General features: G+C 40.9%; 1 protein-coding gene across 1 annotated transcript in view; it reads left to right on the top strand.

Annotated features, from left to right (window-relative positions):
* Positions 1 to 348: 348 nt before the first annotated feature.
* LOC102791396 (neurocan core protein-like) overlaps positions 349 to 25,869 on the top strand; it is a 47,442-nt gene continuing 21,921 nt past the window's right edge. Inside the window, exons 1-11 of the mRNA XM_087832230.1 lie at positions 349 to 785; positions 13,761 to 13,840; positions 18,385 to 18,588; positions 19,624 to 19,806; positions 20,448 to 20,622; positions 21,045 to 21,172; positions 22,712 to 22,996; positions 23,500 to 23,643; positions 23,789 to 23,878; positions 23,974 to 24,131; positions 24,210 to 24,366. Of these exons, the coding sequence (XP_087688356.1) occupies positions 13,768 to 13,840; positions 18,385 to 18,588; positions 19,624 to 19,806; positions 20,448 to 20,622; positions 21,045 to 21,172; positions 22,712 to 22,996; positions 23,500 to 23,643; positions 23,789 to 23,878; positions 23,974 to 24,131; positions 24,210 to 24,366 (1,597 nt within the window). The 5' untranslated portion in view covers positions 349 to 785; positions 13,761 to 13,767. The remainder of the gene's footprint in view (positions 786 to 13,760; positions 13,841 to 18,384; positions 18,589 to 19,623; positions 19,807 to 20,447; positions 20,623 to 21,044; positions 21,173 to 22,711; positions 22,997 to 23,499; positions 23,644 to 23,788; positions 23,879 to 23,973; positions 24,132 to 24,209; positions 24,367 to 25,869) is intronic.

Here is a 25,869-nt window from a genome sequence, read left to right as displayed (position 1 = left end):
TTAATTAAACGGACAAGAGCCCCAGCTTGTCTATAATAGGTGGCCTGGGGGTTATACGCGTAAGCACACAAGTTCTTCCATTAAATGTGTGGAAACACGAGGTGACACGAGGGTGTTGGGGTGGGTGGGGGTTAACTGATGGTCAGACTGTCACTGTGAGCTCACGGGTAAATTTAATTCGCAGACCCCGGATCAACCTCGGAGGTTTATATAGGAATCGGATTATGGTCACATAAACTACATCCCTTCTCCTCTCTCCTCTTTTCACCCCCCACTCTCTCCTCAATCCCTCCCACCCACCCACACCACCACCCTATCCCCACTCTTTGAATGGGGGGCGCTGGAACCGTCTGCCCGTCACTGCTTGCCTCTTTGTTTAGACCGATTCCGCTTCTCTCCCTCGGCGTTGCTGCTGGCGAGGAGGGGGGACGGAGGGAGCACCTTGCTGTCTCTCTCTCGCTCTCTCTCTCGCGTTTTCTCTTTCTGTGTGAGTGCTCCTGCTCCGATCTGGCACAAATCGGCGTCTGACGGGATGACCGGCGCATAGGCTGCTGCTCAGTGAGGAGAGGATAATGTTGAAGGAGTGAAAAGTAAGATCCGGAGCGCTCGTGCAGACACTCGCCCTGGTCTCTGTTCTGCCTCTGCAAAGTGCTGTTTCACCCTTGTTCCGTCGTTCGCCGTCTCTGCACCCCTCGGGGAGCTTTGGAGAGCACCTGATCTGAGGCGCAAAGCTTTGCTTTCCCTAGGACTGCACCACTGAGGCGAACCTTGGTTCGGTAGACACGGTAAGAGAGAGAGAGAGAGAGAGAAGGCAAGAATACAATGTTTTTCGCTTGCATGCTTTATGAAATCAGTCATTTGGTCAGTGTGTCATGTCTCAAGTCGCCGGGTAGCCGGAGGCGGCTGAGACCGCTCTGCTGCTGGAAGATGCTTTGAAGTGTGCGTTTCTTGGCTTAAAAACGCACTTTTAGAGCAGCTAGAAGAAAAAAACCGAAAAAAAACATGGGTACATTTTTCTCACATTGCTCTAATTATATGCAAATGCAATACCAGAAAGTATTAAAGTATTTTTTTCTTGTGGACCAATCAATGCCTTCCTGTTCGATCACACCGTCAGCTTCTGAGAGGCGCTCAAATCGCACCCGTTTGGGATATCTTTAATTATTTACAGGTCAAAGCTTTTAATATTGGTCTATATTTACAACCCATGTATGTTCATGCATAAATCATCAACTCAGCGAGTAACCTCGTTAGCGTGCCCATTACATGGTTTCATCTCAGGAGAGCTTGTCTTCATATCACGAGAACTGGTTTACACGGGCGCAAAAAACCTTCTTAAATCTTAATCTACAGATGTCAGAAAGAAAGGAAACCAGAAGGTGAAGACGCCTTCTGCCGGTGATGCAATTGTAGAAGCGCATCCGAGCTCTTGAACAGGTGTTTGTGAAATCTATTATGTAAATCAGAGGCTTTTGGTGAGCAAACAACATGTGCTGAGTGACTGCCAAAATCAGATCTCGTGGTCCATCTCCAGAGCTGTCACCTGCGCCTGACATCAAAGATCCTCCGTGGAATCTGAGTTACTAATGATCACAGGGTCTGCTTGTCAGTATGTTATCTTTACACTGAAGTACCCTGTGCCAACTTTGCTTTGCTGAAAATATGTGAGAAGAAAAATGAAGCAACAAAAAAAAAAAAATGTCGGTAAAAAGATGGATTGCCTGGTGCCAAGTAGGTGAACAGATCTTAGAAGGTTTTATATTGATGAGTGCCCACTCTGTAAACAAACACTGGCATGTACAAATCACAGTGAAGGAGGAGAACAGTTTAAGTCACCTTGACGAATGAGCTGTATTGTCTGAGAATATGAGAGCCCCTGCAGCCCAATAAAGCCCATTCTGTTTCCATTCACCGCCTCAGCCTGGAGGAGTCCAAGTCTTTTCTTCTTTTGCCTTGTTAGTGCGCCCACCACCAGCTGTGTGTCAGTGCCATAAAGCAGGACGAGGTTAACTAGGCAACGACACGTTATAGAGGAGCTCAGGAAAATGTTTGCAAGAGGCTACAGAGAGGCAGAGAAGTGGTGCTTACAGGGCGAGAAGAGAAAAGTGAGGAATGAGGCAAAGAGGCTCAGCTGAAAGTTTACAGCATGCATTTTTCATCCTGTCCGGATCTGTGTGTGTGTGTGTGCTTGAGAGATGGTGTATGTGTGTGTGGGTCATCCATGAGCCCCGGCACGCATGCAGTAGTTGCGTGTATGTTTGCGTGTTGAAGTGTGTATGTAGATGAGTGCACTCATACGAGCAGAGGGATCAGAGAGCGGTGTTGTGAGGAAGAAAGGGGTCTGATTCTAAAATAGAGTACGAGCTCAGTTCAGCTGCCTCGCTGTCTATTTGCTGCACACTTTGCACTCATTCAGCCTCTGTATTGTTTATCGTGCATCTCTCTGTGAGCAGTCTGCAATTTAAGGAGCCACTTTGCATCAGTGGAAGATGGAAAAAAAGAGGCTCGTATGCAATGCTTTTAGAGATGCTAGAGTGTGATTAATCATTGCATAAAACTAGTTCCAGCTTTATGTGAGCATTTTTCTGCTTTTTTTGTCTTGTGTATGAACATGAGCTGAGTTTCTGTAGTTTGGCTGGAGAAAATAAACAATCTGCAGAAGCATTTCAATGTTTTTCTGCAGTTTCTGTGGAGACAAAAATGAATTATTGAAACAATCACTAAGTTATTTGTAGCTGAGTGACAAACGTCACTGTTTTTCCAGATGTTATAGAACTGCAGAGTCAATATCTTCAGGTTTCAGTGGGCAATCAATGAAACTGCTGTGTTTCTTTTTTTGTGTGTTATTTTCTGATGAAAATAATCATTAGTAAAAGCCACGCTGGTCTCAGCTCATGTGAATTTGTTTCAAGAGCCTTGCTGCTGGCATATTTGTCAGTGAAAGCCAAAGGTAATTCTCAGTCAAGGTTTGATTTTATTCTCTATGGTTAGAAAGTGCCAACTCTAATATGTCACTTAGGTGATTATGGGTTCTGTTCCCCACTAATACAGTGTTAATAGCTAACAGAATGGGACTATATAAATGCAAATGAGCACCAGCTTTGCGCTTATAGCGGCTTAGGTATGATCAAAATAAGCTTAACTTGGAGAGAGCCACGGGCTTGTTGCTGTATGATTGTGCATCTATTAAAAGGTTCTGATTTTGTTTGGCTCAGAATGTGATGGGCAGTGTTTTAAACCTCTTTTTGATGTTTTTTAAACTGGATTTTATAAGCAACGGGCTCATCTGTGATCTAAGCTGTGAACCAAAATGGGAGCTTTAACGATCTCTTTGGGCTTTGTGGTCCGTGTGGAGCCAGGAGGGGAATAGGTTTGTGGACTAACAATGACTTTACAGTGAATGTTGTAAAAACTGTCTGTGTTTTCAGCACTGGACAGCTCCCAAATCGCAGAGCTCAGGGACCTAACTGCAAACACTTGAGAAATAGTGCAAGAGAAATGAATACTCAGTGTTTTGAGGTCCTTGGATTGGGATATTGTCAAACTCCGTCACTCTGCGGAATATTGAAACCCTCTCGCAGCCTGTGCACCCAGCAGCCAAAACCCCAAGGGGGATTGGGCAAGCCAATCCATCAATCAAATTCAGTCTATAGACTGGGAGGGACTAAAGCAACCCACGAAACCAATCATTACAAGCCTAGATGGGACCACAGCTGAACAGCTCACCCACACAAAGAGAAGGGCCCTCTCTTTGTCTTTGGCCAGGGGCTCTCCTCGAAGGTCTGCTGGAAGACAAATGTTTGGTTTCACAGATGGATGAGGAGAAGGTCTTGAAGGCAGCACGGAAGTTTTAACAGCCCTGCAACACAGAGATTAGAATATTTTCCACACGTTCGCTGGTTAATGCAGTTATGTTGTGATGTGTAATGTCCCCCCTGTTTGAAATATGTCCATTCAGCAATTCTTTGCTGTTATTGTTAAGTGCTGATGTGAGAATAAGCTGATGGCTCCAGACTCTCCAGGCATTTGGCACTGGTGACAAACACTTGGAGGACAATACTCTTCCCTTCTTCTTTCCTCGCCTAGTTGATATTCCACAGACTCAGCACATCATTAAAGACGAGGAATCTTCTTGGATGATGTCCCACCAGCGTGTGGGTCTATTATTCCATTTCATTTCATAGCTACTCACTTTTCTGACCACCTCTGGCTGCAGAACTGAACTGTGGTCATACACGGCGGTCTGTTTACATCATACGATCCGATGATGCAAGGCGCACACAGAGGGCGTGAATGTGTGGAGGTTCAATATACTACAGAAGGTAGCACCTGATCCTTTGTTAGCATTGTTACTCAGAGCCAACCTCAGAGGCTTCACCTTTGACCTGTGCTCTCCTTCAGACACAGCAGGCTTCAGCATGCTAACAGCCTTTCGATGCTTATATTTGACCTTTGACCTTTAAATCATTACACATTTGACTTACAAAACATTTCCGTGTGTAAAGGTGCTTCTTTCTTTATGATAAAACGGAATAAAGGACTGTAACGTGAAAGGTGCTGTTTGCAGCCTATTTTAGCTCATTGTTTTGGTTTTGTGCCTGTGTTTTTATTTTGCTTTAATCTCAGCAACAAGCAGCAGAGAGATGGTGTTATTAATGGAGGATTAGCCTGATAATGGACAGAGATGGACAGAGACTGAATATCAGAAACATGAGGAAAAAGTAAAAAGTATCAAGTTAGCGCACTAGCAAATGTTACAAATAGCAAAAAATGATAAGATTTCAAGCTGAAACTATGATTCAGTAAGTTTTATTTGGTACAGCAAGTATCTAATTAGTACCAAGTACAGCAAAATGTAATTATTTAAACTTACTTACTTAACTGTACAAAGCCTTGAACCACCCCTCATTTCTGTGCATTTTGCTTCCAAGCATTTAGACTTTCTCGTAGTTGTATAAAGTGCTCTTGAGCAATAGTTCTGCAGGCTTTCTGAAGGTCATTCATTCAGTTATTCTTTGGCTGCTTTTTCACTCCTTTTCAGTCTTTGTACGTGACCATTTTCAGAGGAGTCAAGCATAAAAAAGGCACCTGACTCAAGGGATGAATCACTGTTGCTCTTACACATAGATATAGACAGACAACTTAGCAACAAACCAATTTAAGATTGTATCTTTAGGGACTATTTTTACTAGAAGCCTGTCACCAAACATGTAATTTGTTAACGTTTCTTAAGTTCAATCTACAAAAGATAACACAGGCTTGACACGGTACTTTTTGGAACAACAAAGTGATTTCCAAAGAGTTATTAGCTGAAAACTTGGCACTGTGTGCAACGTGCCCTTAAAAAAATATGAAAACTCCGCCATAGCAGATGAACAGTATTTCCAACAAAGACCTGACACAGAACCTGAGAGATGCATCTGGCTCTTCAGTTGATTTGTTTTCTGTTCACTGAAGCCTCATCAGCAATGGTCTCAATATAACATCCTTCAAGAATCCTGGAGAACTACTCCTGAAAACTACAGACAAATCTGTGTCGAAGAATAAAAGTAGTCAGACCAAGTATTTACTTCAGGCTTGTTACAATTATACAAACTCTGTTTTTGTCTTCTATGCTGTAGATTTGCACGTTTTAATAAATCAGCACAAATATTCCCCCTTTTTCTAACAAAACATAAAGAAATAAGAGGCGACTCCAGACTTTTGCACAGTACTGTAGCCAGAGAAAACTATGAAATATTTCACCTAGATAGTGAGACAGTGAGATTTGTACCTACAAATCTTGAGTCTCAATCTCAGGATTTTTATTCATTGTTTCATCATTTGGCCTGAAGTCTTCTGGAATCCACAAGCAAATTCTTCTCCATTATTTACAGACTTTACAGTCACAATATTTCTCCTCTGATGTTGATATATTTTGATGCATTTGCTTCAGAGCAGTGATTGACTCTACACAGAATCTGCTGTTTGCTGGTCTTTATTTTCCTCTGGAAGCTACCTTACAATGCTCCACTCTCACACACTTATAAATAATGCGTCTCCCTCGTATGTTAATCAAATGCATTTAAATGGACTTTTTTGTCCAACTCGCAGCTGGCTGACCAAATCTCTCTCTCTCTCTCTCTCTCTCTCTCTCACACACACACCAACACACATATGGCAGTGACAGAAAGAGGCTGAGAATGAAGAGGTGGAGAGAGAAAATGAGCATATCTGAGATCATCTGCTGCAGGTCTGTCGAGTGCAGCTCCACAGCAGCTTAATAACACTACAGGAAGGTAGGAAACAGATGGATGGTATAAGAGCTGTCAATCTCTCTCAGGTACCTACAAATCACTGGCGACACATACATTAAACATCACGACAGTAAATTTCCTCTTTGGTACCTGCTGCATGTTGTCTCACTGAATAATTCACACATACAGAAAGAGTAAAGTTGTTACAGCTTGTAACCTACTTACACTTGTGCAAAGCCGAGCCCTGACCTAAGTCATTACACTTCTCTGTGTCTATCTCACTGGACTTGTGCGTCAAGGATCCTTCAGATTGATCTAAATTGCCTTTTCCCACTTTACTGGATACACATCTAGTCAGATTTTACCTCGGCCTCTCCTGAGCGTGTTATCGAGCTGTTTTAAATAACCCCCGTCCCGGCACCCAGTGAGATCAATGGTGTCAGTGTGAGAGGATGGAGTGTGTAATCTTGAATCGGAGGGACCAGCAGCTTTCCAGTGTCCTCTCTGCAGCTGAAGCCCAGGCCAGAGCTGTGAGTCATTAGCTGCTCTGAGTATAATCAGTGACCACACAGGCACACTGAGTGTGAAGGCTTCTGAATACTTGATCCAGATTTTCTTTTTCTTCCTTGTCGTTGTTTTAAATTCTTGAGTAATTAATGTTCATGCTCTCTGGTTTTATTGCCTCTTTTATGGTCCGACATCAACAATGCAATTTGGATTTTTTACTCTTTTCTCTGCAGTTACTTAGGAAAAGTTGGATTCAAGTGTGCAGAGTCTCCAGGATAGACTGGCCTCAGTGTTTTTTTGTTGTTTTTTTGCACAAACATTAAATGAAAAAGACTTACAGAGTTACTGAGGCAGTTTTTAGACCTTCCACCGTGGCAGTGTGTTATTGTCATAATGCTGATAAAATGACCTTCCTCTTTCGCTCTTCTCTCCTTCGTCTTTTTCCTCTCACCACTTTGTCTGTCACTCATCCGGAGCTGTTATTCCGCTCCTCACTCGGCTGCTCTCTGGAGGTAATGGTTTTGTGAGATATGATTAAAGAAGAAGGGGAGAACAGGAATCACCTTTTGCTGTCGGTTCGCAGTAGGAGACACGCGGCAGACAGTTTGACTCGTTTCTGTAAAACTGCTTCAGTTTCTGTCCTCGGACCAATTCTTAAACTATGTTACGTTGCTAGACATTGATTGTGCTGCTTCCTCTTGTCATCTCAAGATTTTGCAGATTGCTGTAAAAAAAAAGGAAATAATATTGACGCCTGGATTTTACATCACTCAGAAAGTGAAAGAAGAGCTCAAACCCTGAAGGTTCAGTCAAATGTTAAGCATGAAGTGATTTTTTTACTGTGAAAACAAATATGAACTTCAAATTTTTCATAACACAAACACAGAAATCAATTGCATTAATTGGTTATACGGTGTATTATTGACAAGCTGCATGCAGCTAGCTCTCACCCTGCTGCAGTGGAAGAACAATACTTCTGTTTTGTTCTGGAGTTAGTGAGACATGTTCATACTTCTCCAGTCTTAAATTCTATCAACTCGGTCTCATCAATGTGAAGATAGATTGTTAAAAATATACAAAGCTATGAAACTTATCTTTACGTTACTATAATCAGAAATCAAACAGAGTTATTTCATGGAACATGTTACATTTATTATTTGCTCGTGAAACAGAAGGCAGACTTTTTGTACGGTACCCTTATTTTCGCATGCTAAATGATGGCTATTATTATAGTAAAGTACATGATGTTGCCATCAGACATATTTTGGAGTTTTACAGTTTTAAAAAAAGTGAGCTGGAAACATGAGAAAGTCTTCTGGAGACATAATTTCACCGAACTCAGTGTTCAGTGATTATAGTCCAACTATCTGTTACATCACTCGATAAAATGACTTTGTTTTTCCATTCTCTGTCAAGATGATCCCACACTGCTGTAATAATGTTGATGTCTGGGCTCTGGGGAGGCTAATCCATGACTGATAGTTTTTCACTGTGTGTTTTTCTATCCAGCTCTGCTTTTCCTGCTTTGGCAGTGTGTTTGGGATCATTGTCAAGCTGACAAATTAAGACGTTGCCATTCAGACACTTTGCAGATGGTACTGCACGGTGGGATCAAAATCTGAACATACTTTTCTAATTCCATCAAGTTTGGCAAGAGTCCCAACAACCACTGGCTGAAATACAGCCCGAAACCAAGACAGAGCCTCCACCATGTGGTACAGATGGCTGTAGACACATACTGGTGGACCTCTGTCCTCTTCTCTCCTGCACATATTGACAAAAGATTATATCAAAACCTTCAGTTTTTAATTCTTCAGTCCTGTTGCCACTGAATTTCAGACCAGTTCATATGTAATTTGTCATTTTCTCCCTGTTTCCTTTCCTAATGAAGGAACCCATGATAGCCAATCCTCCACTGAGAGCATTTGTCATGAGGCTTCAGTGAAAGGTAGATCAACTGAAGGCCGAGATACTTCTGTCAGGTCCTGTTCAGGTCTTTGCTGGCTTTTGTCCTATTTTTAAAAGTTATAACCCTTAGTTAAAAATTCCAGTTTTCTTTTGTCCCACAGTTGTTAAGTTTTTGATTAATGGCTCTTTGAGAATCACTCTTTTTTATCCTTTTTATCAAACTGCATCATCTATCTTAAGACTTTTTTTTGCAGATTTAACTAAAAGTTCATTGAGATAATATCTTCTTTATGCACAAATAAGTCAGTATTAAGTAGTTTAACAAAGAAAGAAAACAAACAAATAAATTCCTCTGAAAATGGTCGGGTACAAGGACTGGACTGAAAATGAGTGAAAGACCTTTTTAGAAAGCACGGAGAACTTTTGCTCAGATATGACAGACACTCTGGCTGCCTGGAATCATAATATAAAAAAATAAGTGCTTGCTCAAGACTTTTTTGCAAAGTACTGCACTTTGTGCAATTCGTGATGTGGCGCACATGTTCATGACCGTCACGCTGGTCCCAACCTGGCCTGATTAAGTAAACCTTTGGAGCATATGCAGCATGTAGCATGAAGGAGGTGCGGCAGGCGTAAAGTTGCCACGTTGCGCTTGCAAACATTTATATGTAACTGCAGCAGGAGCTGATATTTTCCTGCTTTTTTAACAACCAAGTGTCCTACCAACTGAAAACCTGAAGGAGATTTGGGACGGGGGGAAGGGGCCCTTCCTGCCTGCATCATGATGATCATGAGTGCAGTCAGCAGACTCACATGATGTAGGTCTGCCAGGCTCGCCTGTTAGCTCCCTTTGCATCTCTGTCACTCCCCTCGCTGGCTCTTACAATGCTCTGAGAATGCATCCTATTCAGACAACATCGGGAAAATGTGTCAGCTGGACATCCACATTGAAATCCACTGAAGCATTTTAGAGTCTTCTGGCTCTTTTCTCCTCAAGACACAACTGTGCCTGTTAAAGAAAAAAGGGGCAATTTAGAGGGAGGCGCTCACAACATCTGATGTCTCATCCTTAACAAAAGGTGGTACTGGTTAGCATTCACTGCTGTGATTGGATGACCGGTTCACTGTATGTTGTAAATCCCCTCTGGTAACACTTTGAATGGCTGCTGTCTATAGGCATACAGTGTTGTGTGTCATGTAGCACCCATACAGACTGAGCTCTGTATTCTGCTGGTGTGGGTAGTGACTGTTGGGCCCCTGCCAGTCCCAGGCCCTCAGATACAGCGCTCTCCAATGCTCTCCGTTTTCAAGTCTGGGCAATCTCCTCAGTGTCACGACCCTCTCCAAGCCTTTAGAAATCTCTTGTCACCCACCCAGCCAGCTCAACCAATGGTTCAGGCCTTAAACATGCAGAGAGCCCAACGGCTCGACCCCAATCTGTCACAGCCCGTCACGAGGGCCTAACCCACCTTTAGAGATGGGATGCCTCAAAGTGTGTGGCGCTGCGGGGTCTGTGCTTCTTTTCAGTCGTCCAAAATGGAAATGGTTGCCCACTATTAAAAAATTGCACACTCAATAGTTGTTTAATGACAGCTTAGTTTGGCAGGTGTCACTGAGTCCAAGAGGAAGGTTTTCTTTCCAAGACCTACACGCTCCGGTTTTATACATTTGAAGGTTTCACTCAGCTTTTCTCATGGTCAGGACACAGCGCAGCCATTATTCCTGTAATTTATTAAGGCCCGAACTGGTGTTACACAATCTTCTTTCTAAGCATGAGGGATGCTGTTGGCATGGGTTGCTGTTACCGTGGTAAATGCAAAAAAAGCCTTTTGATTTCTTGGATAAATAATTTACTTTAACTGAAATCAAGATGTGTTGGACAAATTTCTCAAAACAATTTCACTTTCTTCAAAGAGTCTGCTAGGAAACCTCAGTTAAAGGTGTTGGTGTAGTCAAGAATGTTTAAAGAGACAGCTTTGTCCACAAGTGAATTAATAATTTAGATTTACCCGTGCTGTTTAACCCGTCATAAAATATGTATATATTTTAAAAACACAGAGTTGCTGTGTTTTCTTCAAACTGCACGCACTTCTCTTCATCTCCATTTCATACCACATAGGTCCATCTCAGACATCTCACCATTGAGCTGAGAAGCCTCGGGCACCAAGCCAAATCCTCTGGCAAAGTCAGCAGCTCTTTTCCGATGTGTGGTAGGATTTCCTGAATGTTGTGCAGTAGGACTGCACCACAATCGCCTTTTTACTGCAGTAGTAAATGTTCACCCAGTCTAACAGCAGCTTTTGGAGCGATGCCATTGGGTTGTCAGAGAATTCAGTCCAGTTTTCTACATTAGATTTCTCTCTTACTGCGTCTGGTACATCAAACCAGACTCACAAAGCCTTAGCTGTTGCATCAAATCTGTTTGTATGTGTCAAACAGGAAGTTGACGCTCAGGTGGAAGAGAAGCTCCTGGGCAAAAAATGTAAGTTGCTGTTGGCAAAAGCATTTAGTGAAGGTATCAAATAATGCATCCATAGTGCCTCCTACCATTTCTAGGAAAGGAAGGGTTCAAAGGTCTCCTTGTCTCATCGATTGAAAGCAGTTTACAGGCTCTCACACACAATAGCGTTTCTTAGGTCATTGTCTAGACAACACGTGGATGCAAGCTCTAGTGAAGTGTGTTTGTAATGCAGTATTGCTTTTTTGTTATAAATAAAATCGATCACCTAAGGTTTTGTTTTCAGCGATTCAGTGGCTGAAGTTTTTTTTACGTTGCCACTGGTAAGCTGGAAATGCAAAGGAGTGAATAAAGGATCAGAAATTTGTACATTCAGAAACATTGTGAAGGTCAGCATTAATTTTTCTGGCCGTACTATTTGATGCTGCTCCTTGTCGGGGCTCCACAGGTTTGGTTACCTTAACTTATGGATGTATGTACAATACTGTGCAAAAATCTTAAAGAAAAAAATGAAAATCTGAAAATCTTTCTTTATATTTTGCTTCCAAAGAGTCAGACTTCTAGTTTTTTAACATTCTTTTGAGCAAAAGCACACCAGGCATTCTGAAGGTCTAGAAAAATCTTTTTTGGACATTGCCTTTCTGACTTAGTCCGGTCCTTGTACCTGACCATTTCCAAAGGAATGGGGTTTTATTTGTTTGTTTTATGATCTTTCAAGCATATAAAAGCACCTAATTCATGATTTTTTCTCATTTATGTAGTCGAATCTATGAAAAATATCAAAGATAACACAGTTTGACAGACATAAAAATATGTTCACACCAACTAGGTGTTTTGAAGAAACGGGACAATGGGTGAACAATAGATGAAGTGATATGCTTTAAAAAGCTACCTACAGCACATGAACATATCTGAAAGTCATGTCCTTACGGAACAGGGGACAAAAATCCAGCAGAGACCTGACACAGGACCTGAGAGATGGATCTACTATTCACTGAAGCCTCATGAGAAATGGACTCAGTGGAATGTCCTTCAAGACGCCTGGAGAACTCTTCCTGAAGAAAACTTAGAGACATTAGAAGAAAGCTTGCCTGGAAGAGTTGAGCCTGTGTTGAAGAATAAAGACAGTTAGACCAAATATTTAATAACAGCTTGTTACTCTGTTTTTGACACACATGTTTCTATTTCCACTGCACTCATTTCCTGTTTTCTAGCAAAATAAATGAGGGATGCCTCAAGACATTTGCACAGTACTGTACTTGTATTGGAGAGTGAATGAACAGGATGCTGCGAGTAATTTCCTTTTTGCTGTGTTGAAATGGCACAAAAGCTTTAGATTTTACATACTAGATATGCAGCCCTCTTTTGCCACAGTATTACTAATTTCACTTGGTCTGCTTAGATTTGAAGAAGGTTTTATAAACACCGTCACCTGGTTTTTATCAGGCACACAAAAGGAAACGCAAACCTTCACTTCCTCAAACAATGAAAATGACCAAAGTCTTTCACCTCATAAAAATCATATTCTAATATTTTAGGACTTTTATTCAAAGTGCTTTAAAATTGGCCTCATTTCCTGCTTCACACACTCACACTTACATGCTGGTAGCAGCAACCTGCCATACAAGGCATTACCGCTGGGCACAATTTGTGGTTGAGTGCAGCAGTAAATTGGACCCCTTCAGGGCTGTTATTTTTCTACAGCCTGAAGGGGTTGAGAAATCAAATTTTAACCAGCTTACTTTTGCTTTTCTCTAGTATATAAATATCTTTCTTCATTCTATTGACCACAGGCTCTGAAAGCATTAGAGCTTTAGAGTTTCAAGATGATAGAGAGCTCTAATAAGATCTAATTCAGCACAATTTCAACTATAAAAAAGGTGGCACGTGAAAATTTCCTTTGGTGGTTTTGATCAGAATTACATTTTAATGCCAGCAGTCTGGGAACCCGCTGTTTATTGCTTGATGGCTTTGTTTCTGGAGATGGGGGGATATTTCCTAGTGTATTTCTGGTGTTGTCAGAGGTGTTGCCTGAGGCTGAGACTTCCTCTTCTGTCCACTAATCATTGCCTATGTATGCAAATAGTTATTTAAAAGCTAATGGGTTAATTTGGCAAATGCTTTCCCTCTTTAATGCGCTACTCAAATGGCTTACTAGGATGGTGTCAAAGTCTGCTCAGAGGTGATTGGTTAATAGCACTTAAACTACAAGTGGAATCCAAAAAGTTTCCTGTATCCATAATACAGGAACATTCTGCAAACATATTAATATGCAAATATGAGTTTCTAGAAATTAAATGTCATGTACAGCATCAGGGAAAGATGTAATGTCTGACTCGACCAGCTTTGTCTTTGCTTTTGTATACATAAAGAAAATACTGGACGCAGATATATGCACAACTCTGTCATTTTTTTATGATCAAAATCATATTGGAGTCAAATAATGAGGAGACTCTAATAGTTGTGTCAAAAATCTGTGGCTAAAGTGAAACGGAGCAACTAAAAGACTTTTGCACCAAGGATAAAACCTGAAGTTTCAGTTGTACAAACACACTAACTTTCAAAACATTTTTACCTCCGATTCAGAGTGATCTTCACTCCCATATCATCGCTCTCTCTCACTACTTTCCCTCCTCCTCCTCTCTCAGCAGGTCTAGGATGGGGCTCGCTCTGTGTGCAGCTGGGCGGCAGATCCTCTTTCCTCTGATGCTGCTGCTCTCTTTAAGCTTGGGTGAGTTCTCTGTCTCCTTCCTGCACATTCTGCTCTGCAGAAACGAATCATCGCAACAACACAAATAATAATAACAATAACAACAGACAAAGTCAACATACAGTTGGGGATAGAGATACCAGAGATAACAGGAAAGAACAAAGGGAGGTGGAGTAATCGTAGCAGAATAGAAAAGAGCCAACAACACACACACACACACGCACACACACACACACACACACACACACACACACACACACACACACACACACACACACATATGTATATAGACCTTGACCTAGACAGGTCTGTAATAATTTGACTGTTTTAAGTGAGACCTGACATGTTGGGGATGTTTGCAGATATGCTCAGAGGGACTGAGCTGGAACCGCTCCAAGCCCATTTATGCAAGTTTAGCCGACCATCTGTTTCATTACAACTATGCATAAAATTCACAATTACAGAACAAAAGAGAAATCATCCCCGAGCTGCAGCTCTCTATTGGATAGTATCACAGGTTTCAGGTCCCACACGCAGCCAGCTGACTGCCCGTACTAAAGATAAGTTTCTCTCTTTAATTACTTTCACTGCAATTGGCATGCACGGCAGTGGTCAGCCTGGATTTTCATTAAAACGAAAACCTGCATTGCACATTTCCAGAATCAGAGCACTACTTTACTAGTCACTGCGCTCAGACAACATACCGTTTTATCTCGCCACATTCAATAGTGTTTTGTCTGTTTTTGTTGCACAACGAAGAGTTAAAAATAAACCTGAAAGATATTCCAAGTGTTAAAAAGAAACAACAGGATTTGAGCCTGTGATTTTTTTCAGAATTGAAGGGAGCAGATAATCATCTCTGAGTTCATCACCATAAAGTCATCCTTGTGCATATAACAGAGTGTGGGCTAAACAAGATTTAAAACTGGGAAACAGAGAGAGCTATATTAAGGTTATATAAACTGTATGAACTGAAAAAAAAATGGTAAACAGTGTACAGAGTTTAGAGTAAAAACTTCACCTCAGTAGTAATGTTTTATTTCAGCAGATCTGCAACAGATACACATGATCACATTATGAGTTGATGAAAATCACAAGCAAATGCCAAAAAACTACCTTTGGCTAGTGCAAAGTGCTTTGTTAAATACAGATTTCCTCAACGCACCTCTGCAAGGTTTAACTGCTTGCATAACACTGGAACAGCCTGGGATTATTATATACCAGCCTAATGATGGATTTCTCTATAAAGGAATAGTTGCACACTTTGGGGAAAGCATCATGTTGTTGGAGCATTAGATAACAGCGTGGTTTGGCTTAGTGTGAAGGCTGAAAACAAAGCACGCCAGGATGGAACTTTCCCCCTGATGTTGAACACATTTTAAAGATTTTGTGTTGATACAGAAAAAAACTTTTGTTTTGTTATACATGGACTTAGCACAGCTTGCTGTTTCCTGCAGTTTCCAATCTTTGAAGTTAACCTGTAGCTTCACACTGTGCAGACATGTGAAAGATGATGGGGCTGGTGAAACTAAATTCAAGTACAATATGACAAACTTTTATGATATTTGGCAATTAAATACTCCAAGAAAAGTTCACATAATTTGTGAACAATATCAAGGCGCTAAACCCAGACATTTCCCAACTGACCTCAGCGTATTGGGCACACTAGGTTTAAATTTTGGCTCATAGCATTTCCATTTGAGCTATTCCAGTAAAACAGAGTGAGGAAAAAATAAAATACAATACAGTGAGCATGCATTACTTTAATCTCGTTGATTCTGCTGTGATAGGCTCAGACTTAGGCTGTTGGCCAGATTGTGTTTTTGTACAACTGATTAGCATGAAATACAATCTTTCATTTGTAGCATGCAACATTTCAGGTGTGATTTTATGCTGTTTTGTCTACATAATGAAGGGTTTGCTTGAAATTACTAAAAATTAAATCTTTGGAAGCTGAGCACTCATTTTTTAATTGATGGATTAGCAGTTACATTTCTGGGACTGCCCTTTTCAGATTTAAGTGTATTTGTGGGAGTTTTTTTATTTTTAGAAAGCATCCCTGGTGCTGACAGATCAGCTCTGACCTGGTGGGAAATGTACATGGGACCTCTGGAGGGCTGTCAAGACAGCTGACAGCACCCATGTTGATTCTCAAATGTTGGCAGCTGAACCTTTAGATCCTGCAGGTTACAGAGTGAGTCCAGTGGGGATTTTGCTCGACCTTGGACCTCGGGCTCTTCTCTGTGGTGCGGTGTGGCTCACTGGCCCGCAGTAGAGGCTGGTGCCATTGGGGAGTGCCACTGATGGGAAGAATCAGCTTAACTAAAATAATGTGCCTGTCAAAGTAACATCCACATGGATGTCACGACCTAAGGCCTCTGGAGCATTGCAGTGTAACAAGATGAGGAGTTCAATTAACTCCTGTCTGTGGTTTTAATGCACAGATAGATGTACAGTACCTGGTGATCTGCTGCAGCTGGAATGTGCTCTGATTGGTATCCTACACACATGTGACTCTTAAGTGGTAAATGACAGCAACATAAATAATTTTAAATTACACTTTACACTTAGAGCTTTAAAGTCCATAATAGTTGGAACAATATTGACCAAGAAGAAAAATTTATTTTTGGAACTATAGATGGGTCTGTTCATGACAGAGAGCATCCTTTCATGTCACTTCCAGCTCTTTGCCTGGGGTTTTCTTTTCTCCCCTCCCATCACCTCCAGGCTACGAGGTACACTTCCTCCATTCAGTTTGTTGGATTAACTATTTTCCTTCATCCCTCTCTCATTCCTGCTCTGCCTCTTGTTTGAGCTCTCATTCTTTTCCCTCGTATTTGTGATTCTGTGATTACATCTGATTGGGGGGAAGGCAGCGGGGGCGTCCTCTGCGCGGAGTTTCTCTCAGGGGGTTCAGTCTGTGAAAGCCGTCCAATCTAAATGCAGATAGAAATATCTTTCTGGGATTCTGTTCCTCTGTGTGCACTATTCCAAATAAAGCAGTTTTTTTCTTTTTCATACATGTGCTCTTTTTATGCCCCTGATTATTTTCTATTGTACTTGACTAACTGTGAAAATTTTAATGGTGAGCGAACAGAAAAGGCTTATGAACAAACAATGAAATACAAATAGGTAAGCAGCAGTTTATTTTTTTTTAACTATATTAAAATATACCAAAAATAAATAAATGAATGAACTGAGGGTCCTTCTGGAGACTTTAGATGTATCCTAAAATCTTCACTAGTAGTGGATGGACAATGCTCAGTCATCAAGGCAAGTGTTGGCTATCATTATAATTTATCTACATAGGTTCAACCCTCTATAAATATATAGATATAATACAATAACAGAAGTCTGGGATGTTACAGTAAGGTGCATAGTGTGGCAAAAAATGTCAGACGAATGTAGGAAATAGTCATATCTGTACAGGTGATGGTGTTGTCATGGTTACATTAAACCTGTATGTCATGGCAACCAGACTGAGTTAGTTGCTGATATCAATCTGCAGAACTCTATTTTGTGCACAGAAAGTGGCATTGCTTCTTCTCCAGAAATCATTTTTTGAATTCTGATTAAAGGAGTTTGAGTGAAGGATAGGCTCATAAAAATAATATTATTGTAATAACTAATACTTATTGATTTATCTTAATTCCATCCTGTAACTTTGCTGGAACAATAAAACATGTGAGTGTGAAACAACTAATGCCATATCGCGTTAGTCAGTTTGGTTTTATAAATTTCAATACAGCCTAAACCTCCTGTGTACGTGCAACTTTTTATGCGTATAATGACCAAAATCTACCAGAAGACATCATTCATGTATGTACAGTAGTGTGCAAAAGTCTTGAGCCAACCATCATCTCTTTATATTTTGCTGGAAACATGGGAACTAGATGGAGTGGTTTATTGAAACATGTGCAGACATACATGGAAATACAGTATATGAGGCAAAAACAGAGTTTTCGCAATTCTAATGAGCATCAAAGTCAGTAATTGGTAAGAACACCTTTATTCTTCAGCACAGCCTGAACTCTCTTAGACAGCTTTCTGTTAATTTCATTGTTGGCAAAGATTTATACCAAAATGTTCAAATTTGGATTCCCTCCACAAAACCTCTCTCCCAACTTCCTCTGTAGGTGACCAAAAATTCAAATCACTCCATAAGACCTGCTGACCTGTTGCTAATTTTTCAGAACATGGCACATGGCATTTGGCATTCCTCAGCCTTTTCTCTCTGTTTCCCTTAATTAAGAATGGCTTCTTGACAGCCAGCCTTCCACTGAGACTATCTATCTATCTATCTATCTATCTATCTATCTATCTATCTATCTATCTATCTATCTATCTATCTATCTATCTATCTATCTATCTATCTATCTTTTAAATTCAGTTGAAGATTTTTTTTAGAAATCCTTTTTGTTTTGTTTTTTAATTTTGCCAGTTGCCAATCTATCTATCTAGATATAGATATAGATATATTCTTTCCATTGTTTTCATTTCTTCTAAGCTAAATTTCCTTGAACACATTGCATAATCATGTTTGTTCTCTTGTTCATCCTCTCCAGGTGCAACCTCCTCCATTGTGAACATGCGTAGGATCACTCATCCTACAGTGCAACAAATGTTGGCAGGCAAAGCCACTCTGCCTTGTGTCTTCACCCTCCAGACCAGCACCTCCACTGGGCCTCCTCACCTCCTGTGGACTCGTACTAGGCTAGCAGGGGGAGGACAAGGTGCTCCTTCGGAGCAGACTGTGCTTTCTGCTAAAGGTAAAACAACAACCTAATGTTCCTGTTTCACTGAGTCAGCAGTATTCTGACTTTATTCAGTCAGAATACCCAGTGAGACTTAAAGCTACACTAATCAATAGTTTTGTATCAACAACAGATCAAATGTGTATGTGTGAGGTGTTGTTCACAGATATTAGCTGACTCAGCTGGCCAGGCTGCAGTATTTATAGAATTTATCTTAAGGCCACAAAAGAAAAAAGGGGAAAATATCTTAACAAGCTGATGGTAACAGCTCCTGGAATAAAAGTGAAATAAACCTGCGCTTCTAAATGTCCAGATCTGCTTGAGCAGTGCTGATTAAATCCATCCACAGGGTACCATACAGCAGACAACTTAACATTTTATCGGGCACAGCTGCCAGCTGTTTTCAGTGAAAGAGCTCTTACAACGCACTGTAGAAAATTGCTAGCACATAGCATAAAGCATTCAGCAGCAAAAAAGTCACATTTACCTCAGAAATGTGCAGAGATCAGGTGGAGAAAGAAATATAACACAAAATTAATGCTAATGTTGTTCCGTATGTGTTTGATATGCAAACGTGAAACTGTTTGCTAACATGTTGTGCAGTTTATAATTTTGAGACTCACGGGGTTAACTAAGTGCTGCAACGCTCAACAAGAAGTATGCAAATACTAGGAGGGAGGCAAAGACTACATTTGCCCAGGGCAGAACAGGGGCACAGGTGCATACAGGCAGGAAATAAACAAAGGCAGGAAGTGGAGGACCTGAAATTAGAGACATAACTCCCAAAACAAAACAGGAAGCAGAGAAATCAAGGACAAAACATACTTCCTTTAAGATTGTGGATCTGTCTAAATGTCAGATCTCTGCAGCAAACAGTGACTTTCTCAAACAACTGGTGAGAAAAGACTAAAAACCAAAAACCATGTCAGGGGGGTAACTGTTCTAACTTTGTTGGACAGTTAGGTGTTAGTGGGTCGCAAACATGTAGCAAAGTTTATTTTCTACCTCTAAAATCTCTTTAATGATGAAACCTCTCTTTCTGTGCCCAAGGCGATGTAATCAAGGTGAATAAGGCTTTCAGTGGTCGCATCATGCTGCCAGGATACGCTGCCAACCCTCTGAATGCTACCATGGAGATCTCCAGCCTCCGTACCAACGACTCAGGCACTTACCACTGTCAGGTTGTCATGGGCAACGACTATGAGAAGGACACTGTTCCCCTGGTGGTGTCCGGTAAGTGCAGCAGCCGCCGCCGAGACATTTCTGTGTGAGGAAAGTTTAGGGCCCCGAAGGAAACATATAGGCTAAGCACAAGTGATGCACAGAGGTAGAAGTGCATTAACTCGAAGGGCTTTAAAATTCCTCTTCCAGCTTAATTGATTTTGGTGTTTTATTGCAGCCAAGCCTTGTTGTGCTAATGTAAAACAGATAATGGTGGCTTTTAAAACAGAAGCACCTCATGCCCGCAAACCACTTTTTTTTGCTTTTTTATTTAATTAAGCATTAATAACATTGATTCACTCTATCGATATTATAATGACTGCTTTAATTAATGTAGCGTCATGCTTTCTGTGCTTGTTTTGTTTTTGTTATCTTGTTTTCCGCTTGAACAATTGTGTTATTCGTTTAATTAAAGTGTTTGCACTGAATACCAAAACCGGTTTCTCTCGTGTCTCTTTTTTTCTTTTTCTGTGTGCTCATGTGTGAAATTTCAGGCGAAACTAGAGTACCTTTGCTTGATCTGTTTGTGGCCCCTAATAACATGTTCGCTGATTACATTCCCCCAATGTATTGATTCTGACTGTGTTGGTATATCTGTCAAATTAAAAGGAATTAAAACAGTTTGCCACCTGTCTCTGGGTCTGTCTGTGTAGGTGTGGTGTTTCACTACCGGTCTCCCAGCGCTCGTTACGCCCTCTCGTTTAGTGACGCCCAGCGAGCCTGTCAGGAAAACTCGGCTCAGATCGCCACTCCGGCCCAGCTGTGGGCAGCGTACCATGACAACTTCGGCAGCTGTGCTGCTGGCTGGTTGGATGATCAGACTGTTCGGTGAGGAGACGATCAATAAGTTCTCTTCTCTTGCTCGCTGCTTGCACTTTCTGCAACACTGTGGCGCTTTGAAGGACTGAAACTAATGACTATCCTGTTTGCTTCCTCTCTTCTTGGATCATCTGCTTTCTCTATTAATATTCCTCAGTTCTTTTTGCCGCTTCATCTACTTTAAGATCGTGTTCTTTTCTGTTGCTGTTTCTTTGCTATTAATTTTATTCTAATTTATTCTAATCCCCTACCCTTTAAAAGAGAATGCAAATAGGAATTTATTCTTTACTGATATTTAAAGTCTTAATGAAAAGAAACACTTTGATATATGATCTAACACATTTGTCACGCAGTAAAATGTCCAAGTTATTATTATTTTGAAACAAAAGCAAAAAGTTTCTTACATCACTCCCAAATGGTTTTCTCCACAGATATGCTGTCCAGGTTCCAGAGCTTGGCTGCTACGGACATAAGGAGTACTCTGCTGGAGTGAGGAATTATGGGAAGAGGGACCCAAAAGAGCTGTTTGATGTGTACTGTTTTGCAAAAGAATTGGATGGTACACAAACACACACTCACATTTATGCACACACAAACACACACAAGAGAAGATATAAAACAGCATCAAGAGCTCTCACAGCTTTTGGCTGGTTTGCATCATATTCTGCTACAACATTAAAGGGATAAGTCAGGACTTTTATTTAAGTGTTTTTACTGTTCTCACCAAATCAAGTGAAAAGACACAGACCAAACCCACATGTACACATGTGAAAGAAAGTCAGCAATCCAAAATAACAATAAAAAAACACCATTAAAGTTCATGTGCTACAAAATCATGGCTCCCTATTTTTTATTATTTGCGTTTTTTTATATGAAAATATTCACATTTTCAATACTTTCAGTAGGAATTTTGGCCTTTAAGCCACGCGTGCTGCAGAAACTTAAAAAGAAACAACAACGTAAAATGATTTTACAGATCTACAAAGAGTCCTGTGAAAAACTAAATACTGCCCTCAAAGGAGTAAAAAAAAAAAAAATTAAACAAAACAAAACACACACACACACACACACACACATATATATATATATTACTGTGCATGTGCCAGTCTTCCTTATCCACTTTCTTCTCCTCCACCTCCTCTGTAAGATATATACAGTCTTGTGAAAAACTAAGTGCACCTTACTGTTTTCATGGGAATTAAAATGGTAAGGTACAGACAGGTGCAGCTAATCAAACCAACTTGATTAACTGATCTGAAGTGTATAAACGCATAGGTTTTCTTCAGGTGTGTTCTCACAATGCCTCTATCTTCTCAGGAGTGAAGGTCCCCGCAAATTCAGCCCAAAGTCAGACCGTGCAACACTCGGAGAAACTGCAAAAACCCAAGACTCATGTCTCAGAATCTGCAAGCCTCAGTTAGCATGTTAAATGTTTGCGATAGTACAATTAGAAAAAAGACTGAGCAACTTGTTTGTGAACAAACCACGTGACTTCTTGAACAATGTCTGTTGTACAGACGAGACCAAAGTGGACATGTTTGGCCACAATAAACAAAATTCAAACGCAGCTTATTAGCTCAAACATCTCAAAAACAGGACCTGGACACCTGCAGTTACTGAGTTGAACATGAACTCATCTTTATACCAAAATGCTTTAGATTATAGAGTCAAATGAATTTGTCTGTCCAATAGCTAAAGTTGGGTCATGTGACAGTACAATGAGAAATTAAGAAAACAATCAAAGGTCAGACCTCAACTTCATTGAAATGCTCTGGTGGGACATCAAGAGAGCTGTGCATGAATGAATGCCTGCAAACCTCCATGAAACGAAGCAACATTTTATGGATGAGTGGGCTGAAATTCCTCCATAATAATGTTAGAGACTGAAAAAGTCATACAGATAACGTTATTGAGTTATTGCTGCTAACGGTGGTTCTACAAACTGTTAAATCATAGGGTGTACTTTACTTTAGAATACCACCAGCCTCATTATTTTACCTCGAGCACTATTATATAACATTATGTGGCATTTCAGTTATTTAACCTATTAGAAATTTGACAGGCATCATCTGCTGTCTCTTTTGTTTCCCTGCTCCAGGCGAGGTGTTTCACTCCTCGGTCCCAGGCAGACTGTCACTTTCTTCTGCCTCCGACCGCTGTGTGTCCCTTGGGGGCCAGCTGGCCACAGTGGGGCAGCTGTACTTGGCCTGGAGGGCCGGCCTGGACAGCTGTGCCCCAGGCTGGTTGTCTGATGGCAGCGTCCGCTACCCAGTGACCTGGCCTCGTGCTGACTGTGGAGGGACAGAGCCAGGAGTCCGCACGGTCACGCCCAATGACACCGCTGACAACACTACAGCACTATATGATGCCTACTGCTACAGAGGTATGGTGGCCTAGGGGGTCAAATGATGTTTGTTAATTAAGTATTAACACAGCAGAAAACATCAATACAGTGAATTTATAGTATGATAAGGTTATGTAACATAGAATATTGTTTTATTTCCCATACAGGAATTAATAATGACTACAGGCATGATTACATACACAGATGTGACTAACATATCATTCCCAAACAAAGCCTTGAGTGTTATTAATGCAGGAACAATGACAATAAATGTCACTGCCAATGTTGTAGCTATGGCAACACTTGTTTCTGATTCATATCTGAGAAACTGTTGGATTGACAGAAGCTGTGGGAGAGAAAGAGAGAAAGAGAGAGAGGGAAAAGACGGCGTATGCTTAAGTTTAATATCTGGATGCTCAGCTGTCAGTTCAGGCTTTTGTGCTGACTAATATCGTCAAAATTAAAACTCGGTAAAGCTTTTAGAGGCAAAAACCTTCAGTGAATGTCATACAAACAGCAAATCTCTTTGCCCTGTTTCCTAGGTAAAGTGAAGAACACAGGCTCCATCTCTCAGATCTACACCTCCCTGTGGAAGCCCTGGAGCTACCTTGCAGGCTCGAGCGATGCTGACTCTACAGGGACAGCTAGTCCCGACGTGACTTCACAACAAACCACCACGATCAGAGGTGTTACATTTATCTGCAGTAGGCACATGAACCAGTCACGCCAACCATCTGGTTAACCAGAAAATTTGCTCATCCAATCAGTCGATGTAGACAGTGAGAATTAATGTAACATAGAAGAATTAAAAGTGTATTTTTCTTTGCACAGAGTCACCAGATGACAGCGAGCTTTCACCTTCCAACTGGACAGGATTGGTTGACCTAGAAGAGGAGGACTCCTTTCACAGTGCTGATGCCTGTAAGTACAAATGCTAATACTGACTCCCGTAAGAAAGAAAACTGGGTTTGATGGGCAAAGACAGCACAAATGAACATTCACATCATTGTCTCAAGCCTCAGACCCCTGGTCCTCAGAGTCCTCGACAACATATGTAACCCTTCAGTTAATCCCGGGACAGAACTCCTTTGACTGGGGAGAGTCACTGGAGCCTGGACCCGACTCTGAGGAGTTTCTCCTGCCCCCAGTCCATTCAACTCCTCCTGAGAAGAAGGTTGGTTTTAAAATTCTGTTGGGACACTTTAAACACTGAAACAGGGACTTTGTATTGAAAAAAAAACTTTAATTTTAGGTTATTTCCAAAATCGTCAAGTCCATTTGGAAACCTTGGAACTATCTGGTGGGGACTGAAGATGAGGAGGGAACCCAATCACCGAGTGGAGAGGAAGAGAAGATTGTGACGAAAAAGGTCGACGAGGGTTCACAGGAATCCATTACAGCACCATCAGGTGAATGGATGTGTCCTGTTTAAAACCAGTGAATTAAGATTAGCCAGTGAAGTGGGATTTACTACATTAAAATGGTTTTATTACTGAATCAACTCCTCAAAATGTGTAAACAGATCTTGATGTATGTCTTACTTGGAGATTTCTATTATTCTGTATAGTTTAAGAATAACAGGACAAAGGGGACATGCTATAGCTCTACAGGCTCTATATGGCATAAGTCTATTGCACAGGGTTGGGTTTCTTCTCCCTGCACTCTCTCACAGCTTATTTGTCTACCCTCAATTGTCCTCGTATCATAATAAAAGCTAAAATGCCACCAAATACTTCAAAAAAAACATAACAAGAGAAGAAAGAAAGGACACAAATACTCAAATTATAGACCTGAATGCACACATGGTCATTGAGTCTGTCGAGAAGACTAATTTGCGATCAGGTTTTCTATTGAATTTTACTATTACATTAAAAGTATATATATTTTTTTAGACAAATAAAGATCAAAACTGTGAGAAATTGAGTATTTCAGATTCTAAATTGGGATCTAGCTGAGACAGGAGGAAGGCCATTTCTTAGGAGACACATTTTAGAACTGTGAGAAAATTGTCAAAATCTGATCAAAAGATGTTAAATCGAGCTCAGGTCTGTGTGGGAGAAATGGGAAGAGGAATAGGATGAAATAGGCCATAAGGAGACATCTTATTTAGATTTTTCCTTTTTTCTTCAGAACCGCAGCATCTGTGTTATGAAACACTGACAGGGCTTAATGCCAGTGTATATTTATGAGCATGTATTTGGAGAATATTTGTTCAGTAACTCGCACAGTGTGTGATGTTAGGGATGAGCAACTCAACAAGATGATGCATTAAGCTCCTGGAACAAAGTTTATTAAGAAACAGTGACATTGGGGGGAAGCAGACGCCTTTACTGAGGAGAGCAGAACTCCTGAAAGAAAAGCAAACTCTGAAGTCTGGAGAGAAATTAAAGTCACACTGTCATACAGTAGCTCAGCTGCCACTCCCGCAGGACTGCTTTCAAGCTGTGGTTGATACAAAGTGTGACAGCTGACGAGTTCTAGCTTTAAGCGGCGGCTTTCTTCACACTGGGATACAGTCTGTAGCAGAGGTTCTCAAACTTTCTGCGGTCAGTAGGGTCACTGAATTGTTTCTCATTTTTGTCACTCAGATTTTCCTTTGGAAAAAAATGGCAATGATAGGTGATAAAGCTTATGCTGGCCACCATTTTCACTCTAAGTAACTGTAAACTGGGCTCCATGACACCTAGACTGCCACTGAAACTAGTTTCAACTTCAACTTGTAAAGCGATGCAGTGTCTCCCAGTGACATCAGGTATTCTATTGGCCAACATGTCATCATAACAATGAATCAACATTGCAACTGATTAATGATGCCATCCATTAGCCAACAAGTTAGCTAATACTTTAAAAACTGTCACTAGCAAACCAGCATGAGTAGCCTAAATTTGGCTAATAGTAAACCTCACTTGATA

This window comes from Neolamprologus brichardi, chromosome 18 (genome assembly GCF_056152115.1).
Source record: "Neolamprologus brichardi isolate AB-2024 chromosome 18, ASM5615211v1, whole genome shotgun sequence".
Taxonomy (NCBI): Eukaryota; Metazoa; Chordata; class Actinopteri; order Cichliformes; family Cichlidae; genus Neolamprologus; species Neolamprologus brichardi.
Note: the sequence above shows the minus strand (reverse complement) of the source record. Positions and strands in the feature narration are given on the sequence as shown.